This window comes from Atractosteus spatula, chromosome 12 (genome assembly GCF_055471065.1).
Source record: "Atractosteus spatula isolate fAtrSpa1 chromosome 12, fAtrSpa1.hap1, whole genome shotgun sequence".
In the NCBI taxonomy this organism is placed as follows: Eukaryota; Metazoa; Chordata; class Actinopteri; order Semionotiformes; family Lepisosteidae; genus Atractosteus; species Atractosteus spatula.
Window position 1 is genome coordinate 35826274 of NC_142717.1, and position 15349 is coordinate 35841622.

General features: G+C 36.9%; 2 protein-coding genes across 2 annotated transcripts in view; one reads left to right on the forward strand and one right to left on the reverse strand.

The window, feature by feature from the left end:
* Positions 1–2565: 2565 nt before the first annotated feature.
* On the reverse strand, positions 2566–15263 carry dscc1 (DNA replication and sister chromatid cohesion 1). Its single transcript, XM_088928738.1, has 9 exons — positions 15094–15263; positions 14604–14772; positions 12521–12655; positions 11004–11094; positions 10412–10550; positions 8901–8953; positions 6224–6381; positions 4983–5131; positions 2566–2794 (listed from the first exon to the last, which is right to left on the reverse strand). Exons 1-9 carry the CDS (start codon positions 15261–15263, stop codon positions 2683–2685), a joined length of 1176 nt encoding a protein of 391 aa, XP_088784864.1. The 3' UTR covers positions 2566–2682.
* The window catches only part of deptor (DEP domain containing MTOR interacting protein), a 51218-nt gene continuing 47917 nt past the window's right edge, over positions 12049–15349 (forward strand). The window contains exon 1 of the mRNA XM_088928737.1: positions 12049–12079. The gene's annotated coding sequence lies outside the window, so the exon portion shown is untranslated. The remainder of the gene's footprint in view (positions 12080–15349) is intronic.

Sequence of the window (15349 nt, forward strand, 5' to 3'; positions counted from 1 at the left end):
GCGCGGAACATTAAACGCGGTTTTAGAAATTAAGCGATGCTGCCAGTATCGTATTCAAAGTGCGAAATCCGCACCGAGACTCATTCGGATACGAAGCTTTGTACATTTTGCAGCATCAGAAATAAAACAAATAACTACAAAGAAATGACCGCACACTGTATCTCCAATTGCTCTCATTGTACACAGGTGGCACAGTGAGCATTAGGACATTATTAAAACGCGTACATGTTTATTTTTACAATAAAATCAGTATAAACTTCTTTTGGGCAGTATTTAGAACCTTATAAATTGATAAGGCAACTTGGTTTATACTCTCGTTAAATCTATCCTTCCTCCTAGACCTCTCACAACACAATGATCGCTTCAACTTCGTAATCAGCCATTTTGTCTGTAACCTTTGACCTACCGCGCAAAAAAATGCCTCTTTTTTCCAGTGACTAATTTCAAAATACTCATTTCAAAATAACCAATTCTGATCTGAAATAATACATAACTATAACTTCATAAATTTCTTTTTTCGCTTTTGTAAATTCTCTCAGCACGCGCTTGTGTTTGGATGACGTCAGGCTCGTGCTACAAGGTGAACCATGGGATTGAGTTAATGTAAAGCATTTCAGCGTAGTAAAGTATTTTAAATCCTATTGTTTAATATGAATTATTATTAATATTTCGAAATTGTGTGTAAAGATACAGGAATCAAGAAACTACATATGAAATATTAGTGATCAACGATTACAATGATCAAACTTGTACAAGCTTAAATGTAAATCGATACAACTTATCTATCGTGTCATACTCCTTTATAGTTTTGTTACGGTGTCAGTTGTAATTCAATTGCATGGAAATACCAATCCCTTCATTTAAAAAAAATATATAGAACTGCTACTACGTATGAACAATAAAAATACCTGACCTTACGAGACTCCACAAGGTCTTAACCAGAGGAGGGAGCAGCGACCCCTTTTGAAAGTTTCAATTGTATCAAAATTAATAATATTATTTTTTATAACTGCAATTCAGAAAGGTGCTTTAATTTCTTGAATTCGGAGATACCGAAAAACTTGGAAAATCATTAACGTGAAATGTCTTTAAAGTTCCTGATTTAGCCCCCACCTCCTGTAGTTACAGCGTAATGTATTCACATAACGAAAATACGACCTTTTTTCGACTGTGATTTTTATTCTTGACTACTCCTGTGTTGTGTGAATGTGTCGCAATACAAGGGCAAGTTGCAAACTGTGGAAGTAAATGCGTTAGTTCAGTGCACATGAACCCCCATGAAAAGAAGGAAAACATTTAAATGCAGTGCAGCACTATTAACAACCTCTTTGAATGTAAGGGTCACCAAACCGTCAAGTACCTCTCAGATCATGGGGTGTCTGGGTGCGCTTTTAATGCTGTTCTGATCCTCTCGAGGGCTGAGTTAGAGGAAAATACCATTTTATTTTAAAAAGCCGTTCAAATGTTTATGGAAAACGTATAAATACCATGATCTAAAACCTTCGCAACATGTACCCTTGGGTGTACAATACCTCCATGTATATTACGGACGACCAAGCCTGCAAAAGAAGACTAAATTTATGTTTTGGACATGATGCTTGCAGCTTTTATGTTTTTTTTAAATTGGACGCTGTGGGATTATGTGGACACATGATTTCTTTTTTCATTGGTAGTTCTTTTCATCTTGTAACATATAACAAAATATTGTTGCAAATTCCAAATAAACAACATTGTTTACTCTTTACTGGTGTTAATTGTTCTGTAAATGGTTGTTTCGTCATCCTTTCTATGGGTGCTATCCTGACAAATTTCCAGTTAATAGTTAAGTGACTGTTGGAGGAGGTTAGTTAATGGCTGATGAATAATATGTTGTTTCCTAAAGTACAATTGGTAAAGTACTCAGCACTCTAGTATTTATCTTAAGTGCCCCCTTTTTGTTAACGTTATTTATATAACTTTGTCCTTCTGGAACCTGGGGTGTTGTCAGTTTCCCCCTTGATTAATTTCTGAGTGAAAAAATAATACATCAACCATTTCCCTAGTATTATTTTAAAAGAGTCCATTTCCATTGATTAAGGTGGAACCTGGCTAGCAAAATATCATCATAAGGTTTTACGATATTAAACAAACCCAGTCCTAAATTCAGCAAAAAATGTGTTACTATCTTCTTATGCCAGAAACCAGTAAGGTCAATCAAAAGAATTTTAGTAGTGATATTTTGAGTGATGCAAGTGGGAAATGTACCACCAGTCCCATTCCAATCTGTACAAGCTCTCCTGTCAGGCGCTGTGGAGTCAGCAGCATTCCAAATGACCAACTGCAGTGCAGAAAGGCGTGTCAAAGGGCCGTGTCTGCATGTTTCTCTTTCCTGAGTGGGCATGGGAGATGCTGATACACAGTCACATTCTAAAACCAAAAGGGCAGCCACACTCTAAAAGTAAAAAAAGCCCAATAAAAAAAAGATCAATTCTCAACCCAAAAATACAAGACAAAAAACAAAAAAAACCCTCAAAGACATGCTGTGTTTTTAGTTTTTTTTTTTAATAGTCCAGGAGAGCAATACCTGCTAAAGCAATGAATAGCCTGTGCACATTTTACAGTCAGAAATGTCTCATTCAGAATGAGAATATTCAATGGGTGGTACACCGAACATGTGAGACCTTCAAACTGTATCAGGGATGCTCATGTAGCTACTGGTCGTCTGGAATTGTAGACTTTCACTCCATTTTGCATGGAAGAACGAGCATATTTGGTAAGCAGCGCTCCGGTTGTTTGCTTTTCACCACATAAATCCCTGTCAGAGAGAAAAGGAAACCATGAAATGTACAGTGTTGAGTATTCAGCGTGACAAGCCTACAATACAATGATTAAATGACATATAAACACTTCTTGCAAAATAAAATTGCAAATGTTTACCAATTATCTGGTTAATTCATATGCACTCAAGTGAGGTGTCAGAGAGGATTTTAATGTTAACGGACATGATCTGGGAATATAATGACCCAGTGTAGGACACATGCTCTCTGCTCTATAAAAAACTATAAAAATGATCGCAAACATATCAATACCATCATTTAAGACCCTTTAGGACTTCATGCTTTTATTTACAGTTTAAGATTCAAAGGTCAGTTTTGGATGACTTATTAATACAGTAGAGTCTCAACATCTTCGAATTCAATATTCGCTAATTTGCCTATGTGTGATTGGATCTTGGATGAAAGAAGAGCAGAGCTGGATGAAACTGTGCTGAAACTGTGCTTTCAAATTAGCTGCACAACAGATTAGGATCGTGGGACAAATCTAGATGGTGAGTGAGCCTCTCCCTGCCTCCTTGCCCAAACACCCACTACTCCGCATCTCAGCGTGGTCGTATTTTTGTGGAACACTCCAGGTTCTGTGTCTGCAGTTCAGGCTGGCTGGAAACGACTTCATCAGAGAAGTGCCCATTTCATTACAGTCAAATGAAGGGCATGCTTATTATGGAGGCAGAGAAAGGGATTCATGTTATTTATTTTAACTGATAACCAAAAACCTGTGATACTATTGTTTCTTTAAGTTAATTTAAATAATACTGATCAACTTAAAGCCAACATACTAGTACTTCAATTATCATATAAGGGAGGATTATGTCTTTTAACCATACATACTATTAGCATTTCCACGAGTGTACTGGCATGATCAGAACTGTACCCAGAAATAAAAGTACCATCCTTCTTGACTAATCGATACTGCGGCCGAGGTACTGTACTATTCTAGAGATACACTAAGCAAGAATGGAAATTTTCTCTTCACAGTTAGGTGTTTAAGCAGAGTCAGGATCACTTATACAACAGATAGTTGAGGGGGTAATAGCAGTTACTCTTCCAAAATAACAAATCATTTGCCTTAAACATACATTTATTACAAACAATAGTAATAAACCAAACCATGTACTCTAGTACCATACTCTTAGTATTTATCAGACATACACTTAGCTCATTGAAATATCATATGAGTACTAGTTCAGGTGGGTAATATGAGCTGGTCATATGATTATTATATTGTCACACTAACTGTGGGCAGGTCAAATGAATACTGCGATCCAGCAGAGCTGCAAGTCTTTGAAAGCCACAATATGTAGTGTATGTAATGAATTATCCTTGGATTACTATTGTAATTTGAGGTCTCCTTCCCAATTTCATTCAGCTCTTGACTTAAACCAAGTTTATTTATAGAGTGCCTTAGACTCCAATGCTTAACAAGGAAACAAAATAGAAATAGAAATTAAATCAATTTTAAACCAGTTCCTCAAGCCACTAATGATTTATTGCCAAACAAAAATCTTCTGGGGATGGCAGTAGATGGGAAGGAGGTTTCATAATCGGCAGCAGACTCAAAATTGAGAACTGCACTTTTCATTCTCATTCAAACTGGAACCCAGAAACACAGTTATTGCATAAGCTTGACATAAATCTACGTATGTTTATACGAAGATAAGAACAGTCTGCAAATGAGAGGAGGCCGTTTGGCCCATCTCGCTCATTTAGTAATATAATTATGTTTACATATCATCCCAACGAAAGACACAGACTATTAATATACAGACAATAACAAATCATTGCTCATCATGAGGCAAATGAAATGTACTTGATGATATTTAAAGTTTCCTGGGAAGTGGACATAAGCCCTTCAATGAATCATCATACAGTGCACCAACCACATCTGTGTCTCTAACATGATTGCTTCCAAATCCCCTCATAGACTTCACTGTACAAACAGGTATAAATAGGACCAACCAACTGGTTGTCGGACAAAAGTGGAAGAGGCACCAAAATCGTTACCTACTGATCATTTCACATTCATTATGAGTTACAACTGTATTGTGGATACTTGAGTCAGTATGCTCAAGAGTGCTCTTGGTGTTCCTAACAGTTTCTGACAGGTTTCCTTCAAGGGTAAGGTGGATAGAAGCCAGGTTAACTAGGTGATCTTAGTTTACTCACTTTATATATGGGGCAATATCTGCTTCAGTCCATTTTTCGCGCAGGCTGAACAGGCAGTTAAACCTGTCCTGTGTCTCCTCAGGCAAGTCTTCGACTCTCAGAAGAGAGATCGTTTCTGGTCTCGAGTTACGATCTACAAGAGCTAAACCCTGAAAAGAGCAATGAATGAAAGAGTGTTAATTCCCCCTTTTTATATTCTTTTATTAGGAGTTTCACAAATGTCTCCTTTTAAATTGAACTTTGAATTTTAACAACTACACTAATATACTATTTTAGAGTATTATTATACTATGAATGAAACAAAACTTATTCCATGATTCATTAACCTAAAATACTTTAGACAAATTTAGAAATGATACTTTATTAGAAATGATGAGTAAACCCATATGTCCATTTTGAAATTCCATTCGAAAATTGAAAGGAAAACGAAACTCAGAGGCCTCCAAGGAATACAAGGTTGCTGCTGCGAATGGTGTTGAATTGCCTATGGACCACAATTCCCATAAAAACGATGTCCCAGTATGGTGGCACTGTTCTACGGGACAGTGGTTCTCAAATCCTGTACAGTGGGAACACTGTCTCTTCTAGTTTTTGTTCTGGTGAAGTTCTTAAACCCAGGCAAATCAATTCCTGAATCACTCTTAGGGATTTTTAATTCATATGCACTTTTTCCCCCCCCCAATTGCTGGGTTTTATTAGTGCCCTCGTTCATGTGTGCTGCATAGAAATATAACCAACTGGACTCAAGCAGTGGCCTTCTCATCTGTGTCTGTCCACAATAAATTGGCTGCTTATTAAAATAGTTGAAGTCAAAATAAGGCATAAATTAATAAATTATGAAGCTGAGGAGATACTGAAAAACTTTCTGCTCTGATGAAGTCGATGGAACAATATACTTAGAAAACAAAACCAAAGACTGAGTGCAGAAAAATCTAAACAAGTAAGGAGGTCAATTGCATGCAATCAATCAATCTTATTTGGCACCCTGGTATTGAAGGGTAAATACTACTTTGAGCTTGTACAATCTGGCCTTCCTAATGCTATCTCTTAATCACACTGATGAAGCCGTTTCTCAGTTCTTTCCCTATACTACTGTGTACTGATGCCAGTGCATTATGGCCGCCCCATGTGTCACAGGTGGGTGCTATATCTGAGCAGTGGAAGCTCGATATAAACGCAAGAAATTCATTTTTTCAGGTCTGGATCTACACCCAGTTGCCAGGGTGTCCGTTAACATCTACCTTTAATTGATCTAGACTTGTTAACATGCCCTCAGGAACACTTTGCTGCCACACCTCCTGGAACTCGGAGAGGTTAAACTTCACTGCGTTCTGCAACAGCATCTGGGCAGTCGCTCGGCAGACTTCGTCTTCATTTAGCGAGAAGTGAATTTCACCAGCTGAAAAAACAAGCAAGAACAAGATATCATTGGGTAGGTACAATGAACAGTGAACATTCCAGCAACACAAAATTGATATTTTGGCACCATCTCATGAAAGTAAGGCTTGCAAAAGTACCCCCCACTTACACATTCACTTGCTAGGAGTCAAGATTACTAAACGAAGAAAACCAAAGCTAAATTATTTTCCTATTCATAACCTTCTTAAGATTCAGAAATTTATAGGACATTTCCAAGATAGTTAAATACCAAGCATTAAAATATCAAATAGTTTACAAAACAAGTTCTGTTTAACGTCCACTCATAACAAGTACTCATTTTAATAGATGTTATAACAGTGCAATGCTGAGGACAGAATTACAAACATACTCTTCTCTGCAAAATGTCTTTCTTAATGAATTGTTAAATCTAATTATTATAAGTTGAGCATCAAATAAAAATGACTGCCACCAGGAAACCTGATACAGTAATAGCTGAGCTTCAGTGTTAAAATGAAAAAGCAACAACTGTATTAACTTGCTTAATTATTACTGTGTGATGTTTGTGATGACTACAGTATGTAATGATTACTAAACCTCCAATAATATTACAAATCAACATCTGAGCATGTTTTAAATGTGTTTTTTCTGGATCACAAATTCTGGAAATTTGTGATCACAATTTCTGGACCATATTTTTAAGATGTGAGTAAATTCCATGAATGTCAAGAATATAGTAAAGCATTATATTTTATTTCAATACAAAAGACTTGTGTTGTGTAACAAAAAGGAAGGAAATTCATTTCAAAGCCCTCTGAGCAGCATAACAGAGAAATAACCTACAACAATTCCTAATTTAGCACCACAGGCCACAGGGAACTTCCCTTTTTAGTGAAACAGGACAAGAAGGTACTCGGGTCAGTGAACCGAAATGAGGAAGTTCATGCTAATCACTACACCTCATCATTCTCTACAAGCATATCTTCATAGTTATGCATAGGAAAATAATGTTTTCATTCAATATCATACATTATGTGGAAGAGACAAAAGATTTCTATAAAACAGGAAAGATCTAAGAATTTTACTTCTAAATGCAATGTATCGACCAGGCTGTTTTACACTGCTAGCCTCCCCAGCAGATGGGGACGATGCTGAACTGTAAGATGCAGTTAGAAAATGTTTGGATAAATAGATGTCAAACAACACTTCAAGCATGGGGTGGTGGGCAACTATGGAAATTAAAGGATTCCAGGTATTCTAATATTAATGAACGTAACCTCTCCTCAAAGATTTGCTAAAATTAGCAAATTAAACCTTTTTCCTCAAATATAAAGCATGTGGATGCTTATAACTTAAAGAACTGTCCATGTTTGCCTTCCCTTCTTTTAAAATCACACTTCTTTAGATGTGAGATCTGTAATAAAACATGTCTAAAACTATAAAAATTACTTGTTTTATAAGCATGTATAATGATCAAAATCATTTAGACAACTTATAACCGTCCATAAAAAATGTATTTATATTTGTGCTAATACATTTCTTAAACTTTAAACTCTTCAATTATTTTTGTTAAAAGCTGTGTGTTTTTTCAGAGCTTTGAACAAATCATAGCCTACACTGCCCATAGAAGACATTCAGCACACAATGGAGAGGAAACTTGCCCACACTGACCACCACCGTGTGCCTGCAAGTCCTGGGGTCACTGAGAACCAAGAAAGCAGTGGCCAGTTCCTCTCACCCAGTTCTCAGAGGCACTCAGCCAAATGTACACTGCAGCTCAGGGAACTACAGTTACAAGTGACAAGATCATGGCTCGAACCCGTCATCATAGAGCTCAACTAGCTGAACTGCTGCTATATTTTGTTAGAAGTAAGAAATCCCAAATGTTCTTTAATTCATCAAACGGATGGACAAATTTTCAAAATACAGTGAAAACTTGTAACCTTTCATTTGAAGAATGGTAATGTAATGTTAATTGGTAATGGTGATCTGTGGTGTCATCATACATAGTGTTTTTAATCATGTGCCTCAAAATCCCCCCAAAAACCTACTCGACATCACAACAAGTGTTTATGCAGTGAAGACTGACACCTCTGAGACAGAGCAATCTGTGTCTATATCCAAATAAGCTTAGCATATATATCTGATAAGCATATCAGCACAGAATTCCTATTGCACTCTGCTTTCTAAAAACAGGGATTTCATGAGGAATAACAAAATCCCATTAGTAAATGAGTTATGAATGTTTCTGAGAAAAAAAGATTGAAATAAAGAGTTTTGGCTTAACCTGGTTGGCTGACAGCCAACCACTGGGACCCTCATGCAGAGTGAAACTGAGAGAAACAAAGGAGCAAAGGAGGAGAAGGGGTGGAGGAGGGTGGAGAGGGCCTTACTTTTCACAGCATTTCAGGAATTGACATCACAGAGTATTACAAGTTAGAAGAGCAGAAATGACGGGGGATTTGGTTTACATCATTCCTCCCGAACTTTCATTGAAGACGTTTGTTACAGCTTAAATCAAATCCAACCTCAAATCCTTACCTTCATTCGTGTAGCGCCTCCCATAACAGTTCAGGCAATGTTCTATCATCTCTCTAAAACAGAAAGAAAAAATTCAATAAAAAAGGAAGAGGTGTCTAGAGACCAGACATTTCCAGAAGATTATGCATTTAATAAAGTACATGTAATTGAATGTACTGTACCTTGAAATGTTCTACAGAGGAAATAAGGCAAGATGCTAAAACTGTTGCTTATTCAATGCTGGCTACATACAATGATAGTAAGTCACGACATTCTGCGTTGTTGTCTTTTATATTTATACCATGATGGTTTCAAGAAAAAATGAAAAGGAGTAATTAAATTTTTGACTTTAGACAATAAAAGCTTACAAATGCATTAAACGTAGCCTAATGGATCAAAAGTTATTTAAAACACTTTGCTACATTTTGATTTTCAGCATTGACTAATGGCAAACAAAAAAGCAGAAATCAGTTTGTAATACTGCAACTTAGGATTGAACACAATATAAACACAGGCCACAGCAATGGTGTCTAGTGTTTACTTCTGTATTGAACTATAGAGAGGAAAAATAAGTATTGAGACCAAGAGCGCTGAAATAACATCAGAGAAAACTAATGACCTGTAAAAGTACAAGAAGCTCCCTTTATTCTATGTACAACTACAAGCCAAACAAGGATAAAGTGTCCCGCAATTTACAGACAATGTTGCCAGATGCCCAAAACCAAAAAGACGTCAAAACAACCCACAAACATCAATTTTCAACCAAAAGGTTTCCACACTGTTAAAAAATATAAAATCCTAGATAATACGTTAAATATGATAAAGACAATTATAGATTTGTTTAACCCTCACATATGCAGCAAGCAGTGCATTTCTATTAGTCGTTTTTAGCATTCTGCCTGCTTTCCCTTTCCCCCGTCTCCTGACTTCTGAGGCACTGATCTGCATGCGCTGCTCTCTGAATTTCCTATGGAGCAATCAATTTGAATGAGGCATTCGGCAGCGACAGTCTCAGGATGAAAAGGTGTTAAGGAACAAATGTAACGACACTGAAAGTGCCATTAAAAATGCCAAAGGTAATTTAACATTCAAAAGGATGATTCATGATTTAGCAGCTCTGCAGAACGACAAAAATTCTAAAGATAAAATAAGATAAGATAAAATTCTCTGCAGAACGGCAAAAAAAAAAGATTTATCACTAAACACGATCGACACAAAGATCGTCACTTCTTCCTGCTTTAGTTCTTTAGGTTTTCCTAATTTTGCTTTAGATTTGCTAAAAGTGCAACACTGGTTGCAGCAAAATTCAGATGCTGGGTTCTCTTGAATGCTGTAACAACAAGTCAAAAGACTGCACTCATACACACAACGCACAAACTAAAAACATTCAAAACACTTTCATTTATTATATTTATATTTGTCAACAACTGAGTGAACTTTTAGTACTTATGTTTTTTATAATCCTGAAGTATCTCTGACCTGAAAAATATTCACAAAAATCACTTCGCATGAACATTTTTACATGTACTTACGGTGGTTCAAGAGGTCCAAGCTCTTCCAGACAGACACTCAAGGGCACTTTGCTAAAGGACCACGATTCTGAGTCCACTAACTGTGTAACGTGACCCAAAAGTTTAATTTCGTAATCTGAATCCAAGATCCTCCAGTACCCTATCAAAGACATGCAAAGGAAATATTACGGAAAACTGGTTAAACAAGCCACCTGTCACGCAACAAGTCTCAATCCGCATTCTAACAAAGTGACAATCTGCATCACTGACACTGTCAATTTTTAAATGGAAGTCTTGGATAAAGGCGTCAGTTAAACAAATAAAAATAAAATGATTGATAATTAGACTTTAATGTTGGCCTACTGTGCAGTGATGGTGTTCTTTTCCCCCACTATCTGCTTGGGCCTATGAAATAAACTATTTCTACTGGAATATCTATAGAGTATCCATAACAGTAAGGTCACCGAGAGACATGTTACAAGAAATTAAATTTTAAAAAAGCAGTTGACATACAACGCTCATTTAAGATAAAAATTTGTGAAATTAAATAATAGTTTGTGCTGTTATGACGATAAACATTGTCTTTTGATTTCTTTATTTGAGCTATACATACCCCCTATGTTGCAGGCATGAATATTCTGAAGCTGAGCAAACAGTTCTTTGGTGCTTGCTTGAATTCTGTCCTGCAAGTCTTCTGTTGTATACTGAAACAGTTAAAAAATTAATTGCAGACCATATAGTACTTCACATAATGAAATAAGATTAAGCACTGCATACTGAACAGATTATTTGCCTCCTAAAATACTGGAGGCAAAATAATGGTTGGACATATCTTAACGTTGGAGAAACCATACTTTGGAATCATAATCCTTAAAGAGGGAAAAACACTTTCCATGGGACTTCTGTCAAAGCATTATTGTAGATTTGGAAAGGAAACGTGTTTTATGTTTCTGTGTTTACTTCAATTCCTCTTTCGGGGACAAGGAAGTGAAACCTTTTACAGGAACTGGCCAAGGAAAAAGCGCCCTGCAGTGAAAAAACAATTTAGGTCCGATGACCCTTTGATTCAATTCTGTAGATATCCTGTTTCTTTGGCATTTCCGAGAAGAAACTCCTCTAAACCATAAGACATAATATTTATACAAAGGAAAGCAAACAACACCATCTAAATCACCTTAGGTACAGCAATGTGTAGCTGCTCAACCAGACCTGCTAAACCGCAAAGCTAAGAAGACGCTTGAAAATGGAACAGGAAGCAAACTTCAACTTCATGGCCGGAAAGAGCCTCACTGGTCTTTACTGATGTAACTCATAATATTGATGGTAGGTCAGAAACATTGAAGTTTACAGAAACATTTCGTCTGCTTTACGTAATGAAAACATGCTTCCATACTTATTGGACAACACTCCATGCTACAGAATAACAACAACTCAAAACATACTGCCAAGGAAGCCAAGGAGTTCATCATGAGAAATAAACATTGAAAAATCCTGGACCAGCCAAGTTCATTTCCAGATTTTAGTGCAATTGAGCAGCATTTTAAATGATGAAGGAAAGAAATAATTAAGTCAAAAGATTGCGGGAAGTATCCAAAAAGAGCAGAACAACTCCAAGTGCCTGCAGCAGGTATCGCCTCAAAGGGATCTGCAACCAAATTCTGACATAAGCACTATGAAAATTATTTAGAGGTAAGTGCATCTCGATATGTACGATCACTTCAAATCACTGGGCTGAGCACAAAATGTTTTTAGTCTAATATGATCAAATGTATGCATGGAATTATCCAAAATATATTACACTGCATGTATTCATATTAATCTCATGATCACAAAAACATGCTTGTACAAAACCCGCTTTTGTAAAGCAAAAAAACAACAGTGTTGACTCTCCTGTCCCAAAACGTCTGGCAAGCACTGTATGTTCTTGAGAAAGAGCACCGTGGGCTCTTATGTTTTAATAGCATATTCACTAATGTGGTCTGGAAACTGGTAGCTTAGTTATCAGAATGCATTATTGCCTGAGTGTGACTAACTGGTGCACCAAAACGCCTTCACCACTGATGGATTAATTAAGTTTTGCCAGAGAAACACTTCTCACATGCGAGAGGTAAGATTGTTTTTAAAATGCACCTTTTCTTTAGCACCTTCGCCTTCCTGTTCTCCTTCCGGTCCTTCGTAGGGATACTCCATCAAAAGTTTCTTCAGCTTCTTTAACTTTGGGCGGCATCTCCTGAGCTCCCAGTAGGAATTGGAAAACCCTGAAATCTAAGGACAGAGCAGTAAAATAAAAGATGAATTATGTCATCCATTCCTTTATACTAAACCAAACACCTCTTTTAAAGACCAACAGAACCAACATTAGGTCAGATCGAATTGTTCCTTGACTAGTGTCTGTATCCATGTACTCACAACAAATTCATTTATTGTAATGTGCCTCTAAATATCCTTTTTACAATAAAACTGCAATTAAAACAATGCCAATCCTGTTAGAGCTTCCATGGGAGTTACGTATTTGTACAGCAGTATTATTTCCCTGTCTTCCATAACACTCTGGCCTTTTTGGCCATTTCAAGATCATCCAGAGGCCAGATTGTCCAATAAACTTGTTCACTGCATCTGTTGTAGAAAGGGCCCTGACATTTACATTGGTGAAACAGGAAGAAGACCTGGCCGATTGTTTTAAAAACAAAAAGTTAGAAATAGACCTCTCCAAGCTGATAGCTCCTAATTGTACCTCTCCTTGCTGTGATCACACAGACCTTTCTTAATGTGTGCTGTCATGGGGATTGTAGGACTCTGACTCCAGAAGGACATCAGAAGCCAAAATTATCCTTAAACTAGGTTTTCGCCTTCCCCCAGCTCTCAATTATCAACTAATTGTCCTACTTATCCACAGTTTTGCATCATATTCACACTCTCATCTTCATTCTCCCTCACACCTGAAGAAGACTACAAGGTCACATTTCATCATAAAATGAATCTCTCCTTCGTTCATAGCTCGCACACTAATATAGTTTCACACTCAAATCTCTTTTCCATATCCATCCAACTTTATGTTTACTGAACTTGATGGCAGTTAAATGTTTCTACTGTCCTAGATGATCATACATTTTTCATATTTCAAATTTCACTAAAAATAAAACCTTCATCCCAGATAGGACAAGCTCTTAAAAAAGACCCACCTGTGGCATTTTCAGTGATGTAATTGCTTAACATTCTGAATTTACAACTTCAGTAAAATAACAACTGTTTGACAGTATGGGTCAGATTACCTGAAATTCACCTGTTAAAGAGGACTGTGGTAAAGGCTGAGCTGTGCAGTTACTGTGCACTTTTGGAGTGCAGCAAGCATTTTTCCAGTTATCACAAAGCACCCACATTTCTCTCATTCCACATTAAGATTGCGGAGACTAAGTTACATCTCTGTGATTCAATTTTTATATAGTGCTTCAGTGAAGCCTGAGCTTTACACACTTGCTAAACAGGGCAAATTAACAACCTGAACTCATGGACCACTGATCTCTTGCTCTTGATCATGGTTTTTGAAGCCGGTTTCCTTGTCTTGTAGCTCTTTTACTGCAAATCTGAGCTGAAACAACAACATACTCAACAACGGCTCTTAAAAGGAATCAAATTCAACAGCCTTTTCCTGTTGACTCAATTATGGGATTCCATTATGTTCTTGTGTACTCTCATTGCTATTTGATTTTATTAAAATCATCTTTATAATGAAAGTGATAACGTGAGCAAGCGAGTTTTATCAGCATAGCACAAATTAATGCAATGTGCACTGCCAGCTGGCTTCAGAGAACTCCTGTAATCTATGACCTCACCAATCATTCGTTCTGCTTAAATCATGAGACTGAACTTTAAATAGTTAAATAAGGGCAAAAAAAAAGAAAACACAGTGTGCAAATATCAGTTGGCAATTCAAGTAACTTCCTATATAATTCATGATTCCTTTTGTGAAAAAAATTGTTAGGAGCGATTAGGGTTTCCACAGCACGTTTGGAGACAGGAATCCTAACAGATTAAATAGACTATAGACTAAATGCTAACATGTGCCCTCATTGTGATAATGAGTGCCATAGAGCCCCAGAAATTGTTAAATATCACCATGAAGTGCATTCATGCATGTATGATGACCATATAATTAGGGAGTCTAAATTAGACCTTGTGTTTGTGATGAAAAATAAAAGGTCACGAGAGATACCTGAGTCTGAATGAGCTTTTGGCTACCTATTTCTTCTGGAAACTGGTCAGGTGTCTTGCAGTCTGGAATAAAGAGAAGCAGGTTGGACGTATCGGCTATCTTGAGGTCGTATGTTTTGTCTTCACTGCAAAGTACAGCGTGCTCATTCTTATCTCCTCTTATGACAAGACTGAAAAACAGAAACAACTGCGTTAGTGCAGGGCTTATTTTAAACAGCTCTTGAAACATAAAAAATAAGAAGGCAATAGATCTTTGGATTATAATGAATACGTACCCTTTATATGAATTCGTTTGTTCACAACTAAAGTGATTAACCCTAGAAGGCTCCTTTTACTAGAAAGCTAATCTCGTTTCATATATTTTATTCTGCCGTTTACAGTATGATGAACACAATTCAGTCCAGGATTGCTGTTCCACAGTCTAAAATATCCGCCTACACTGTAGATCCAAATATACATACAGTAATGTACGAAATATTTGCAAAACTTACCTCTTGCCGTCTTCAATGTGCTTACACAGAGTTTCGTCTAATTCCATCAGACAATAATCCTCAGACGAAACGTTTTCCGCAAAAGAAAAACAATGAACTACGGACTGCAAGTCTTCTTCTTTGAGTTTAGCGATCTGTAATGTTGCATTCACCTCCTCTGGTGTCCTCATTTTAACGAATACGTTAAAAGTTTTGTGTACATAAAAAATATGTCTCTCCAAAGACGTCTTCCCCGTTAAATTTTCCCGCATTCCTA